Source organism: Denticeps clupeoides, chromosome 1 (assembly GCF_900700375.1).
Source record: "Denticeps clupeoides chromosome 1, fDenClu1.1, whole genome shotgun sequence".
Taxonomy (NCBI): domain Eukaryota; kingdom Metazoa; phylum Chordata; class Actinopteri; order Clupeiformes; family Denticipitidae; genus Denticeps; species Denticeps clupeoides.
Window position 1 is genome coordinate 34954530 of NC_041707.1, and position 16016 is coordinate 34970545.

Consider the following 16016-nt stretch of genomic DNA (forward strand, 5'->3'; position numbering starts at 1 on the left):
GACCTCTTGGGGATAAAGGTAGGACATACATACATTTAAATAGATGTATTTGCAGACAAGCATCTCTTTTCAAAATGTCATCCAAGAGTCTGGAATGGAAAACTAGAAATTTATACAAGAAGGCTGCAGTTTACTTTAATCTGAGATTTGTTTAATGAGGTTGTGTGGTAGGATTTACAGTACCCAGAGAGGGACAAAACACAGAACCACCATGCATCACACGATGCTGCCACCACAACAATTTGGCACAGCGAAAGAGTATGTTGCATAAAAAATAATAATAATTGCACCTCAATTGCACATTCACTTTCAAACAGGGCCGTTGTTTCTTTCAAGTGCAAGTTTATTTATTCTTGTAGAATAATTTGTGGACCAATGCCAATGTATTCCACTGTTTGAAACTCTAATGTGTTTACACGACAGCAGCATGGTGCCTCAACTGGTTCTGACAGAAACAGGCTTGCATTCATAATTACAGGACATTACAAAAGCCATTCTATTTAGAGGAACCATTTAGAAATGATGCACAGAACAGGGTGTGTGTGTGTGTGAGTGTCAATACACACACACACACACACACACACACACGTTTTTTTTTTTAGAAAAAGAAAACTTTACTTCAGTAAAATAACATGGCACTCTTTATATTGCTTTGTTTACACATAATCAAAGCCTCTTAATAATCAATGACCATATTAACATTGTTATTGTATAATTGTCTTTTAATAATGTTCATTTTAATATCAAATATATTCCAAATAAGTACATCTTATTATTGCTAATGTAAAAGATTATCTAAGAGCTATAATAATAATAATATTCAATAGAACTGGGATAATACTCCTCATACACATTAGTATATGGTATATTTTATAGAAGATAACAGTCACTTTAATGTAGATAGAGTAGATGTTCATGACATGCACAGGGAATTTCACTGGAAAAAGGGAAGGGGGGGCAAGGCTTCAAATTGGATGTGAACAGATGTTACTCTTCAGCTCTTCCCAGAGACACACAAACATACCTACATATATACACACACACCTAACAGTTGTCGTTATTCAACTTTACTCAAAACTCAATCGAAATGATTTAGGTTCGCCTCTCGAATCAAATGTCAGTTACGCCACATTTTAAAGCTAAACTACAGCATATTACTTCAGTTGCTGCGGGGAGCTGGTGGCTACCCCAATCCTAATACCAGCTGGACAACCCCTCGTCCAATCACAGCACAGATTCAGATCCCGTCTGTGCGGTCAAACGAGTCCAAAATAAATAAAATTGCACACAACAACAGTCTAAGACAGATGTGCAGTAGTAACTGAACGTGACAAAAACTATATATCAGCAAACGGGATATATCATCATCCTGGAACTTAATACTTGCAAAATACATCATTACAATAAAGGCACGTGCCCAATTTATAAAATTCGTTAGCATGTGCAAATCCATTTAGCACATGCCAAATCAATAGTCAATGTCATTTGCAACTAACATTCTTAGACAAATGACAGGTTTTGCCTTCTGTGCATATTTGTAAAATAAATAAAATAAAACAGTTAAATGAAAGTAACAGAAGAACAAAGCGAGTTCTCGTTTTCCGTACGCTCTTAACACCACATACCCACAACCTGAACCCAAGGCTGTCAGTGAAACTGGCAGGGCGATGACTGACACAGCAGAAAAAAAAAAAACAGAAAATTGCATTTCTCCCATTAGGATAATGAGAGTGCTTACCCACTGGAGGGAAATTATGACTGGCACATGAACGACGAGAAACTCTAGTAGCGTTCTAGCATGGACTCTCTTTTGTTTATATGTATTTATGTACTCTAGCTAGCACGTGCACTCCCCGAAATGTCAATCCACATACGATACCCACTCTCTTTCTCTCTCTCAAACACAGACAGTGTAGTGTAACTGAGGTCATGCAGAGGGAACCGATGTTCATGCAGACAGAGCAATCCAGACATGACTGAACGCCAAATATTCATAATTACATGACAGACATACGAGTGTATTTACACACACGTTCACAGACAAACACAGATCTGTGCCGCGACACACAACTGAAATGGCTCCATATTCCTGTATCTGACCAGTGGTTTATGCTGGACCCACAGACACATTAACGGATTTAATACCCAGTAGTCACTAATGACTTCAATGTACAGTAAAGTCTGACAGACGACATAAAAAGCAGCATAAAACATACAAAAACAAAAAAAAAATCAATGAGGGATCCTGAGGACCAGACGTCTTATACATAAATACAGACACACACATACACACACACACACACACACACAGTCTTCAGAGGTAATCACACACTTTTAACTCGGCTAGCAATTTGTCCGTGGATGACCACATTTTTCCACGGTATCTGAGAGCAGCCATTTGAGTATCGAGGAGTGCTTTGTCTCGAGTAATGTAATGTAGAGTAAAGAAGTAGTTACCACCGGCATGAACACTGGCTGCACTGCGTTTAAAGCAGCCAGTGGGATTCAGGGAATGACCCTGTCTGCGGCGACACCGTGAGTTTGACCTGTTCCGTGGAAAAATCCAAGTTGTAGAAACTATGAAAAGATGCGGTCATCCTCCCCTCGACATTTTTTTTTTCCCGCCCCGTTGCGCTGTCCGCCTAAAGGTCAGTGCAGCGCTCTTGCTTGCTATAGTGATCGAACTGACTCTTCCAGTGCATCATGTAGGAACTCCAGCGATGGAACTCCACCTTCCACTGCCGCTCCGCCTCGTCGATATTATCTGATTGGGGGGGAAGGAGGGGTGGAGAGATGGACAGGGAAAGAGAAAAAGATGAAATTATTGGTCCGAAGCTGCCGGGAGGCTGATTTACAACAGTTGTTTATACCGAGCATTAAGCAGAAACGATCACCCATGCTGGACAACCCACGTTTCGAAGGTTGAGGTGCCCGAGTGGTGAGGTGTCACAACCACATCATGATGGGGGACACCAGAACCCAGCCTTGTGTTTTGATTTGTGTCCAATGGGAGCTGGCAGTCAACTTGCATTTAGTAAATGGGGTTGTAGAACACACACACAGAAAGACTTGGCGTTTCCTCAGACACAGCCAAGTGATGTGTGAATACTTAAGATGGTCACGCGGGAAAGAGTGTGATCATTTAACAGAAAACAAGTCATCGGTATTAAGAAAATCCGCACTAGGAAGGCATTAGATGTGTAAGATATGTAAACCAATGGTGACTTCATTGGTTGAGAATATACTGAAAGAGAACAAGAAAGGGAAAGGAATCAGTGAACCCAACCTGAAAAACCACAAACTCAAAAGGACAAAGGAACGGCGCGCTATTTGCTGCTCTGACTCAAAGTGGTAGCCAGTAGCGTGACCTGTAAACAGCCTCCTCTTACGTCAAGGCTTTTCTTGGAACAGCCGTATTGCCTGCTCCTTAGACGAACCTGAACACTCCTTCGTTCTACAGTCTGATGCTCTCCACTTTGACCGCCACCATTACGCCATGATTGCCCACACTATCTGGAACTCCTCGATCAGACGAGGCCAACACACGGTTAGAAGAATTGTAAACACCTCTTTTGGACTTTTCCTGATTGTAAATGCAGCCAAGTCTTCGAAGAACTGGGATGCCAGTGACAGGAGGATAAAAGGTGTGGCGCACGTCTGCACTGCTGTTTACAGTAGGGTCTCGTCCTGCTACACTTGGTTGGCATTCATGAGTTTCGTACCAAAACGAACAACAAGGCAGTGGAGGGACGTTCACTATTTTTTTTTCGCCATGTCTGGGACATGCTTGCCAATGTCTCAAGTCTACAGTAGCTTTTCTGGTATGCTTGGCACTGGCAAATGTACTCAGAATCAACACAAAATGAACCCTCAGGCAATAAAGAGCTGCCGGATGATTAAACATAATATAAGAAAAAAAAGCGATTACATTGCTGCAAGTTTTTGTTCTAAACCCCAATATGCTATTAGTGTGACTGCATCTTCAAACCATGGATGGACACTGCAGCCAGAGCTTCTAACTTATCTCGTTTGCCGATGGTGTCCGATGGTGTTAAGTAGCCATGGATACTGAAACCCAGCCAGATACACCGCAACAAATCAGGCGTCTGTCTATATTCAACATTTGCCTAGTAGAATATTCAAATCAAACCATTTTAAGTTAAAAATAAAAAAAAACAACAACGACCATAAGAACACTGTACTGTATATGACTAGCAAATAAATTTTTTATCATAAATGTTAACACTCACAGATTATGCTTTATTGTATATGCCATTGTTTTAATTGTCATGTTACATTTGGTTTGGTTATGAATAACACCGTCCGAGTTTGATGATAGGTGGTAATAAAAGTTGCTCAACAGCGTGACACACATGACACTCTATAGGCTACTGTGCCCTCCTGCCCTCTAAGGCAACAAGCATTTTTTTTGGAACGCTGAAGTCACTGCTGGCTTCTAATCTTAGCCCTCGTAAGCTGAAAGAAGCACCATCCTTTCCATATTTAATGTACAACCAGAGACAAACAATCTGAACTGTCAGTCAGCTGGTCTTTCAGACAGAGATATTTTAGGTGCTGAAGACTAATTTTATCGCATTGCACTGTCTGGAAACTGACTAGATCCTTTATGGATTGCTGCTCCATCTGGTCATTCCATCCTGTGTAGGACTACTGGATATGTCAGCTGTCAGGAAAAACGTTGGTTTTAGTACATTTTCCTGATTAAAGTGATGTTACGCCCAAACCAAGTTCAGCAGCTTCAAGTAAAGTAACCCAGTCTCGGGGTACCTGCTGTAATTGTCTACAGGAACACTGGTGAAGACTGAGGGACAGTAGAATGATCATATGTGGCCATCTCAGCTACATGTGGCTAGACACTTCTAGGAAATGGTCCATTGCTTGGAAGGGAAAAGGTGACCCTGTGAGATTCCATTTCATGTCTACCCAAATACATGGGTAAAAAGATATGGTGGTGACTACTCATGTATCTCATCCTGCCAGCCTTATGGATAAGGAGGCATTTATATTTGCAAAAACAGGAACGGGAGTCAATTGTGTGTGTGTATTTTTTTCTTCTGTTATACTTGAACACAACGGGAGTGAACTTTTCTGTAATTGTGTTTTCTGGGTTCTGATCAAGGTCGAGGTTAGAGTTCATTTTTGCAGTGTAAAGCGACTTTGTAAACCAAAGACACTGAAGAGTGTAACATCACTTTAATGTTTCACGTTATGTGTAATATAATATATATAATATATTGATATAGGTTACACTGTTTCTGCATTACCGGTGATGTTGAGCAGTCTGGGAAGGAACCGGTTCCACAAGGCACACAGCTGGGTTCGTAGGCCCTTGTGCACTTTTATTGGCTCTGTGTTTAGTGACACGTATTTCTGCTCACTTGCTGTGAACAGCGGCCACCTCCGGCGGTTTTCTATATACCCATCCGTGTTAACGTTGGGGTTCCTGAGACGGAAAGGGACAGAAAGAGACCGCTGTAGTTCCCACATGACTGTGTGAGAAAGAACATTACTTTGCTTTAATTATTGTAACTTTTTTATCTGCTATGACAATTCAGAGAAACTGAAATGAAAATGAAATAATAAATCAGGTCCGTACCCTGTGCGGGCAAAATTGGCCCAGTATCTCATCATCCGGCGACTGAGTTTCTCCTCTTCAGATGTGTAGTTAAGACGACTTTCCAGGGGCAGGCCAAACACAAACTCAATCTCATACCCATGAATAACACCCATCCACTCCGGCCAGGCCAGGTTGGAAGCCCGGTGGTCGAACAGGTACATGTACACAGAACCTAAAACAGGCGAAAAATAACAAAGGGTTAAATGTACTCTGCCTGTCCAGTCAATGCATGTGGTCAGATGCATTATTATCCAGTCAATGCATTATTATCATCATGGATGAAATGTGGTCAGAAAAAATCTTGAATGACCATGATCGGCGATCACTGAAATGTTTGGTGAATTCAAATCTGGCAACTGTGTTCAACAGTGACGGTACGAGCATTTCCACACACACAGTGTGAAGGAAACTCAAGGGATTTAGACTAAACAGCTGAGCAACCTTCAGAAAACCAGTGATCCGTAAAAAGGCCAGAATGCATTAATATAAGAATGAGTGATGGAAGAATCTGATGAGTCCAGATTCGTTCGGTTTCAGAAAAACAGGTAAAAAAAGGCGCATGAAGGGATGCAGCCATCATGCCTACTTCATATTTAAATTGAACAAAAAAGGTGAAATAACATATTTAAATGCCTACTTCCTACCATACAAGTCAGTGGGGGAAGTGCTATGATCTGGGGTTGATGCAGTTGGTCAGCTCAAGGTTAAGCAACGTTATGAGGTCAACTGAAAATACTGAATGGGTTATTCACTCAGTGAATTTCTTCTTTCCTGATGGCACGGACATGTTCTAAGATGGCAATGCCAGGATTCATTGGCCTCCAATTGTGAAAGTGTGATTCTCAACTGGGAAGCATGAGATATCTAGACCTTAACCCCATCCAGAAAAATTGGGATGTGCTGGAAAAGAATTTGATCAGCAGTCCAACTGCCCAGTCAAAAAAATGAAAGCATCTCTATAAATAAATGTTGTGACATTGCACTCTTTTTTGTTTTGGACAGGCGGTGCATGAATTTTTATATGGTTAGTAAGCTAACTGTTTTTTGTATAGTAAACTGGTCTTTGGAGTGAGATGGAGAACTATGTCTGACACATGCAATATAGATTAGCAGGAGAAAATGTAATGTAAGCCACCTATCAATGTTCTAGCAATGACATGATCATACATAATTCATTCAGTGTGACAAAATGTCATTACTTTGTACACTTACTTCTGAAGATGTTCGTATTCTAAATAAGTTAGTAATATTAGGGTTGCATTTTGTTTTTGCACATCACTTGTTTCACTTACCTTGTGAATTGCCTCCAGTGTTGGGAGTTGGTCCAGAGTTTCCCCAGCCAAAGGTTCCTGCTCCAGTATTACCCTGGTTGGCCTGAGAATGTTTTGCAATGTGTTGGGCATAGGACAAGGCAAAGTGCTGGAGTGGGCAGATGACGTTGTGGTCACCCACAATGTCATCCATTGCATCTCGGTTCTTTGTTGGGTTATTTTCATCCATCCAGTCGGTGTACTGCAGAATGACAGCCTCCAGGCCGATATCATTTGCATGTGGGACACCCATCTTGACTCCCTCCAGGAAGTCCTCGCGTGAGATCAAGCTGTCATTGTCCTTGCTGAAACCAGGGGCACCATAAATCAAGAAGTACGACCCTTCATCCTGATTGACGCCCATCAGGAGCTGGGTGTCCTTGAAGCTGCCTGAGCTGAGCATGGCGTCGGGTGTGTCAGGGAAGACAAGGCCATCAACAAGTGGCACAAAAGAGAAGCGGAAGAGGCTGCTGTATGGGAGAACCAGCCACTCCTGGTCAATCAGATCCTGAGGTGATTTGTTCCTCAAGCAGTCCACCATCTCAGTATCATTACCACCCTGGCAACCGACCAGCTTGGCCAGCATGGTGGCTCTGCGTCGAGCTTCTGCTGGAGTGACGGTGGCCCAGGGGCTGTTAGGTACCCCACTTTGCATGATGGCACGAGTGAAAAGGGGACGACTGTCTGGCAACAGGACGTGCATCCCTACTGAGGCTCCCCCAGCACTCTCTCCAAAAATTGTGACTTGCTTTGGGTTACCACCAAAGAACTGAATGTTATCCTGCACCCACTGGAGGGCCATACGCTGGTCCAGGATACCCACGTTTCCAGGGGCCTCTGAGGAACCATGGAGGGCAAGGAAGCCAAATGCACCCACCCGGTAGTTCATGGAGACCACAATCACCTTCTCTGCATATGCCAAGTATCGTCCATCGTAGACGTCTAGGGAAGTGGAACCACTGTAGAAACCTCCACCATATATCCACACCATCACGGTCAGATTGTGGGGACGAGGGGACGAGGGGACCCACACATTTATATACAGGCAATCCTCACTCATCATACGGTTGGGGTTCCACATCTCAGTGCCTGGAAAGCCTGGATAAGAGGTGTCCACAAACTGGTAGCATGCATTGGGGTACTCTTTGGTTTCCAGGACTCCATTCCAGGGTTTCTTTGGTTCAGCCCGGCGGAATCGCCTCTTTCCTACAGGAGGCTCGGCATAAGGGATGCCCAGGAAGGCAATCACATGACCAAGATTTGTCACGCTCTGGCGTACACCCTGGACTCGACCCAGTCGTGTTGCCACGACAAAGTCCGCCTCACTCTGAGCAGTGGAAGGGCAAGCAAAGAAGGAGCATAAGACCAAGAGAACAAGGAAGAAAATGGAAGCCTTCATCCTGAAGTATGTTTGCAGATGAACACTGTAGTGGATGGTCGGGCTCGGACAGACTCTATCTGTGGATAAAAGGAACAAAAGGACAAAGTTATAAAGTGAGGTAGAGTGACAGTGAACAGATGACCTAAGGGAAAGAAAGAGATATAAATACTAGAGGTTATAAATGGAGGAATAAGAAGGAGAGATAGAGAGAGCACTGGAAAAAAGAAAGACAAGGCTTGTGAGGGATTTAAATACCGTTATAGAGGGGATGGTACAAAAAAGATAAGTGCAATACAAAGATATTTAAAACAACAATTTAATTACTTGAACCATTTGAGGTCTTCTAAATCAGGTTCTCTAAGGCCTTGCATCTGCTGCACACATTCATACGCACACCTGTGTGTTTGTGTGGTTGCCATGACAACAGGATTAGTTCTGGAGGGGCTGGGGGGGAGAGGAGGCCATGAATTTGACTGCAGCTGTGTGTGTATGTGTGTCCATGCTATTTATGTCCCCCCCCCATGCAATTGCCAGTATGGGGTTCTATTTTAGAGGGTGTCACCTCTTTCCATCAGTCCTCTCTCACTCCCTCTGCACCTCTTCGCTTACTTTTAATTCTGTGTGCGCACTCTGAACCCCTTAGAACTTTGCCCCAGTGTTTGCTGAAAAGCCCAGCGAAAGTCAGAAGGTGTTTGACAAGTCAAACACGACTGTCTTTTTATTAGGAATTAACTATGCGGCATGTAACTAGGTTCAGTTTTGGGTATCATCATTCATACAGTGACATTCTCAAATGCCACATTGGTGACACCCTATGTTAGACATGGACTCCGAAAGACCTCTGGAGGTGTCCTGTGGTGTCCTGCACCCAGATTAAGAGCAGGTTAATGTATCCCAATTTGCAAGGTGGGGCCAGGATCAGCCTTGTTTTTCCGACATATCCTACAAATGGGAAGAGTTTGATGGAGATCTGATCTGAGACCAGCTCATGGGGTGGACCGTGGTCACGCTGACTTTTGTTCTGTAGCCCCATCTTCTGACGTTCTTCTAACATTAAGGTTCTCAACAACACCCCTTTATTTAAAACAGATCAGGTAGGCTTTCACAACACTGTTCTACACCTAACTTAGACTGATAGGCCTAATAGGTTCTGATGTTCTAATAGGTACTCACTGTTCTGTTCTGATAGGTACTCACCTGTGCACACCCCACAAGACCTATTGTTTTTGGAACAATTTCTCCTTCTTCAAACACATAATCTTCATTTTATCCTGTCCCTCGATGGGTGCCATTTGAACGAGGCCTGTCTGTAGTTTTAATGTTGTGGCTGACTCCTGAATTCGCCCAGTACACAATTTAATGAGTGCTGTAGAGAAGCTGCTCCCGCTCAGGAACGCACATTTTATTTTCCATCATCACAGCCGTCCAACCAGTGGACTGAGCGGTGATTAAGTGCATCACAATTAAACACTCAGCTCCTCCACGGGGACCAGTGGGAGATACAGTGGAGTTACAGAGTGCAGGGTGCCAGTCTGTGTGTCTCTGCGGGGTTATTAATATCTTCGAGGACAGCTGCAGGGCGGAAATGGGGATGAGTGGTTAAAGTGTAGATGGGGGTGGTTTGGAGGGGTTGGGTCGATCGCTGAGGCGGGTGGGGGTGGGAGGTTAGAGGCAGGGAAAACCGGGAGGAGAGGACGTCTGCGCTCGAATTAGAACTGGGAATCCGCGCATGAAGTTCGCCGGGGGGGATCGCTTTCGGTCGAGGCTCGCGCATTGTCATCTCCACCCCGCTTTGTCCTTCTTGCCAATACAAGACACGCATACGGCCCTGTATTGCTGTAGCAACATCTTGCAAGCATCTTTTGCACAAATTGTGGGTACTTTAAACGTTGTCGACTCAAAAAGGCAACTGAAAGCTGGTCTTCAGTAGTACTGGTTCCATTACCATGGAGACGCCACCTACTGCATCCTCTCCACCCTCACCACCCATCCATGCATTAGATGGGTTAGTCTGGCTCTTCTCTCAGATCAGCAAGATTTGCACGTCACAAGACCCCACGTGAACTCTAAGGAAGTGAACCAGAAGGGTCATGTTTACGGGATGCGCCTGAAAGGTCACGCCTCAAGAGCAACTGTTTGGGCAATCGACGCCGCATCTGCGCCTACACGAACAGCAGTGGCATGTGATCCTCCCGCCCAGTCCCCACTGTCACTCCGGACGGGGTGGCACGCACCGCTGCGCGGTTTGACGGGCAGCGCGGGAATCGCTGGAATTTTCCGTTTCGCGCGTCGCCCGTCTAACGTTTCACTCGCGGCGCAACGGGCGCGCATGCGCAGTCGGACGCGGGTCAGCGTCCTATTATTATCGCGCTTCAATAAATGTAGAGGGATTTACATTATTATTATATGAATACCAGTTCGTGAAGAAAAAGCATTTGCTAAATAAAATAATAATCAATAAATCAATATGGACAATAAACAACATATTTACACTTGCACATATATACATGCACATATATAACAAAACATTCTATATTATTATAAATGGTGATAATTACAGATCAGCTCAGCCCAATAAAGTTTGAAGAAACGAACAGTCCGGTTTATACTATACAGCATGAAAGGGGCCTTTATCCCATTTAAATCCTCACCAGAATAGAGGAGAGGATACCAGACAGGTGCTGGAGCTAAACAAGTCTTCATTTTAGGGCGGAAGCTGACAGGGTGCGAGGAGCAGCAAAAAAGGGGACAGGCAGGGAGAGAGGGAGGGCGAGAGATGGAAAGAGAAAGAGAGAGAGAGAGACGCTCCACTTCCATTTAACATTTACTCCCAACGTCTTAATGAAAACACGCAGGGCACTCACATCCATCCATCCCTCCCTCCATCCATCACCCTCAGCAGTGTAACAGGCATATTTCTTGCGGTGCAGCTATTTATGACAGCTCTTTCAATACGGTAATTATGCAACGCGGCCATGGCCGCTGGCTGCAGGCGCACTGCTCCTTCAGGTTGCTCGCAAACAAAGATTCTTTTCTCTCTTTTTATTCTAAAGCCGGCTGCTTGCGCCATGATGCACATCATCACGACCATCGTAATGTTGCTGAGGATGCAACTGCTCCTGTGATTATTCTTGTTATAAACACGTCGTTATAAACAGTGCGGTTTTCGGGTTGCCTTATTTCTAATGAAGGCGGCTTTATTTCTGGAGGCGATGTGCACATCAACACCCCGACAGCACATTTTATCAGACATGTTGTCCTGAGAGGAAGACGGTCGCCTTTTACCGCGCTGAGGTGTGCGGCACAGGAAACCCTACCTGGCGACTCCAGTCGTGAGACCGGCTCGGCGCTGCTGCCTCCGGTCCCGGCCGCGTCCTCTCCGGTCCGGCGGAAACGCGGCGACGCGAAGCTGAACGCCTGACGTGAAACCCCTCGCGGCTCTAGAGGAACGCGACTGGGTTGGTATACTGCTGGGACGACAGGGGGAGACTGACCATAATAAATCCTTTCGGCGGCGGCGGCGGCGGCGGACGAGCAGGCGAACTCTCGCGAGAACAGGCGCGCGATTTACAACTAGTACCCTGCAGAACACGCGCAGGTGGAGGCTCGGCGAGTTCGAAACGTGTTCTACCGTCTCTCTCTCTCTTTTCTCTCTCTCTCTCTCTCGCTCTCTTTCACTCTCTCTCTCTCTCTCTCTCTCTCTCTCTCTCTATATATATATATATATATATATATGTGTGTGTGTGTGTGTGTGTGTGTGTTATGAAATTGCCTACTACTATATAAATATTGTAACTCAATGGTCACTGTCACCTTGAGCAAAACATTACATTCTGTCCAGGTATTTGCAGAAATGGTTGTACATTTCTGCAAAGGTGAGGGCTACATGTCATCAGGGACATCAGCAAGACACTTAACCCTGAGTGTCTCCAGGGGGACTGTCCCTGTAACTACTGGTTGTAAGTCAGTCTGGATAAATGGTGTAAATGTAGTAAGAATTGGCTACACTGAATATCGTTTCTCAGTTATTGTTCATTCAAATGTATTGTTTGTTGCAATAATTCATGTAAGACAGTTCAGTCTGCACAATTCATGGAAAAAAATGGATTCACAAAAAAAAAACTTGATTAAACAGAGGACCGGCCGATGCGCCTGAGTTTGACAGCGTGACAGAAAGACAGCTGGAGGAGAGACAAGTGGGGCGTGTGACGGTCAATATCTCTTACCTGATGCGAGCCAGCGGAACGGGAGGGGCCAAGGAGAGAGTCAGGGTGGATTAGGTCATTAAAGAGATTGCTTGGTCTCCCCACCTCCTCCCCGCAAATTGTCCGGTCCTTTTCCTAAAAGCCAAATGCATTTTTTTTTTTTTAGAAATTAGGCAGAGGAAAGAACAGAGAAAATGGCATAAATTGACAGAAAAAAATGCCAGGGTAAGAAATCAAGGAAGGAAAAAAGCAAATAAATTAGATTGTCTTTAAGAACACTGAGATCAGAGGCCGGTCTGCATGTCTTATAAATGCCAGGAGTGGCACCAAGACCGCTGATTAATCCCGTTTACCTCAGCGCCGCAATAAAAAGCACAGAGATTTACACAGCCTGTGTAATAAAATATGCCAGTGATCATAGTTGGTAATGTAATGGCTAATAAAACTCACTGAATGGCAGCAATTTGTAAGTACTTGTACATAAAGATTTTGTTTAACATATTAAGTTGCATGGATCTGGAGTGGAAAATGTTAGAAGAAAATATTTACGTGATGCCACAGATTTTGACATTTTATTTTATTTGAGTTTCAGCAACTGCAGACAGTCTAAGTCAGGCAGATGTGTACCTGAGATGAATGTGTATATTTTGCATCTAATTATATCATTTATGTGTACATCTATACAAGTAAAAATTTAGATGAATGACCTCTGCTGTTGCATGAGGCCAGGGCCGGTTATGCGAAAGCGGCAGTGCAGCCAGGACGCTCTCCACTGCCTCTTCAGCAGTAATCCAGTTGCCATTGATTATGTGTCTGGCCAGAACCTGAAATATACAGCCATTCCTCTGGCCCACAATTAATTCTTCCTAATTCAATCACAAAATAACCCATTTTGCAAGAAGACAAACAGCAAGCCACAGCGAGGGAAGGCGAGGTGAGGGGAGTAGCGTCATGTTCTGCACAGTACCCTTATATTGTGACAGTGAAGTAAATTAATAAGCATGAACACAGGACATACAGCAGGAGGCAATGTTGGTAGAAAAAAACCTTGCCAAAATACTTAAACCTTGCGAAATACTTAACAAATAATTACCATTCTTAATTAACATCATTTTCTGATCAGATCTTTACAAAAATATACATGCCTGGCCTTGTGTACAGATGTTCTATATGATTATAAAAGATTACGTTTAAGCAGTGGTACACAAGAGGGAGTGCCATGTCATGAAATACCACTACTGGTGTGTTGAGGTCAAAGGTTACAATGGTTGTTCCACAGTTAACAGCTTAATTTTTGTGTATGGATTTTGCTACATTAATTTAAACTAAAAAGAAATAGACTAAATGAACAAAAGTAGGCTATGCTTTGTGGTTATGTGATTACATTGTTCCATTTATGATTCAGGCTATGGTCCTGATCAGTAATGTAAGCAATGCAGTAAGACGGAATGAATCATAGAGTTATTGTAAATTGAGAAAAATTGAATTGATAGACTAGTTCAAACGCCCATGTAAGAAGAAATAAAACTAGTGAAAAAGGAAAGCCCATAAAGGCTAAACCTGCGTCAGGTCAGGTATAATTAATAAAAGGGTTCAAATGTCAATTCATATATCATGCATAACGCAAAAATAAATTACGCCATGCTGCTTTAAAAGAAATCGTACAGGCTCTGTGCTAAGTCGACTACGCAACTTTCAACATAAATTTCTGTTCTCCAGCCCTTGCTGCGGTGGCTGGGTTCCTCCACTTGATCGCTGCCGGGGAGGGGGGTCATGGTTGCAGGGGCTGTTAGCGAAATCAGCCCTGACTGCAGGGTCTGCTTGAACATGTGAGAGGCAAAAAGTGCTGGCCGAGAGATGAAGGCAGAGTGGGAGAGAGAGCGAGAGAGCGAGAGAGAGAAATGCCTTTCTCAGGGTAATCTATAATGGGGTCGTTAAAAGCAACAGCGTGCTGATCCAGACCCATTATCTAATTGCTGGTCTGGTAGTGATTGCTTGGACACATCAATCTCGCCTGCTGTCTGCTCTCCATCGCTCTCTCTCTCCCGCCCTTCTACGCCGTCGCTTTTTTGCTACCTCAGTCCATCTTTAGCCATGCTGCGGAGAAGGATGCGGACGAGGCCTTGCGTTCGCTCGACCTGGTTTTTGTGCTGAGGCCATTATGAGTCAGGAGAAATTAAAGCTCCTTAATTCTCCTAATGGAACGAAACAATTATATGAAACCAGGCTCTGCTGTGGCAGCATTGTTTGGGAAGAAAGGCCCTCCCGCGTCCTCTCCTCCTTCATTTAAATATGTCCCTAGTCACGTGCATCCTGTGCATCTGTCGCCAAGGACTAGCCGGACAAAGTCGTGCATCGCTTTGTTGAAAATCCACAAGCAGGCTGCCTTGCCCATGAATCTGCTACAGCTATAGCACAGTGTGTGTTTGGTGACCTTCACACATCTTCACACAACGTCAGATTGCATTTCATTCAGCCAGAGCAACGTAAACGAGCTAGTTACAGTGACAGTCCCCGTGGGGCCACTCAGGGTTAAGTGTCTTGCTCAGGGACACATCTGAGCCTGGGAATTTGTGACAGGCACCCGGCGACTACCAACCCTTTTAATTATATGCGGGAATCACCCAAGGTCCAGTTGTTCCTTCGTCAACTGGAAGCGTGTCATGGTTAACCTTTGTCCATATGAGATTCATTTAATTTATCTATATATCTTCAGTTTATCAGACAAGCTGATGGCAGGTAGTTCAGCAGGTATATCACAGCACAGCAATCTCAGTACAAGGGTGAGCGAATGAACAAGTAAATCAACCAATCAATACTCATGAGGGAGTTAAAAAAACACCATGGCTTCAGAAATAAAAACTTGACTTTGAAGCTCCGAACAAGATGAACTGTAGCAATAATAATATAGGCCGCAATCAATCAATTAATCAAAAGACACACATCTGGGCATAAATTAATCATGCCATATTTTAATTTGGATTCCTTATTTAAGCACTAAACATTGATACTGAAAGAATTCAGCATTACTTTCCGCAGGGGGCAATGTCAGAAGAAAAGCTGAAGGAGATATGGGGCTCAAAAGTAAGAACTGTTATCACTGTCTTGTGCTTTTCAGTTCAAAGCCACAGAAATCCGTGGACTTGGACACGGTGAGACTTTAACTGCCAATGCTTGTGATTGTAAAGTGTCATAAGAGGCCTGTAAAAAGAAAAGCAGCTGTGGGGGGGAGTGTTCGAAGAAAACCACTCTTTGTCTGGAGGCGTTTACTGAAAGCAGTGTGGCTGATGGTTAGATAAAAACCTCATTCTTATTAGGCAACTAGGGGCTACAAAGTCCAAGCAATAGCTCACTTTAGTTGCAATTTAGCTGTATGCCATGGCATGACAATCCTAATAAAATCTCTTCTTCACCCTGTCGCGCCCATGTGACGGAAAAAGGTGGCCTTGACAGATTACGGGGAAACTGTAAACCTACGCCTC

General features: G+C 44.0%; 1 protein-coding gene across 3 annotated transcripts; it reads right to left on the reverse strand.

Annotated features, from left to right (window-relative positions):
* Positions 1-129: 129 nt before the first annotated feature.
* Positions 130-11883, reverse strand: ache (acetylcholinesterase (Yt blood group)). 3 transcript variants are annotated; one of them, XM_028999168.1, is made up of 5 exons: positions 11647-11883; positions 6931-8406; positions 5618-5810; positions 5286-5464; positions 130-2764 (listed from the first exon to the last, which is right to left on the reverse strand). In XM_028999168.1, the coding sequence occupies exons 2-5, from the start codon at positions 8345-8347 to the stop codon at positions 2643-2645; spliced, it is 1911 nt and encodes a 636-aa protein (XP_028855001.1). In that variant the 5' UTR covers positions 8348-8406; positions 11647-11883; the 3' UTR covers positions 130-2642. The 3 variants fall into 3 exon arrangements, with proteins under 3 accessions (XP_028855001.1, XP_028855018.1, XP_028855009.1); XM_028999185.1 differs by lacking the exon at positions 11647-11883 and adding an exon at positions 10981-11008; XM_028999176.1 differs by lacking the exon at positions 11647-11883 and adding an exon at positions 9527-9541.
* Positions 11884-16016: the final 4133 nt, after the last annotated feature.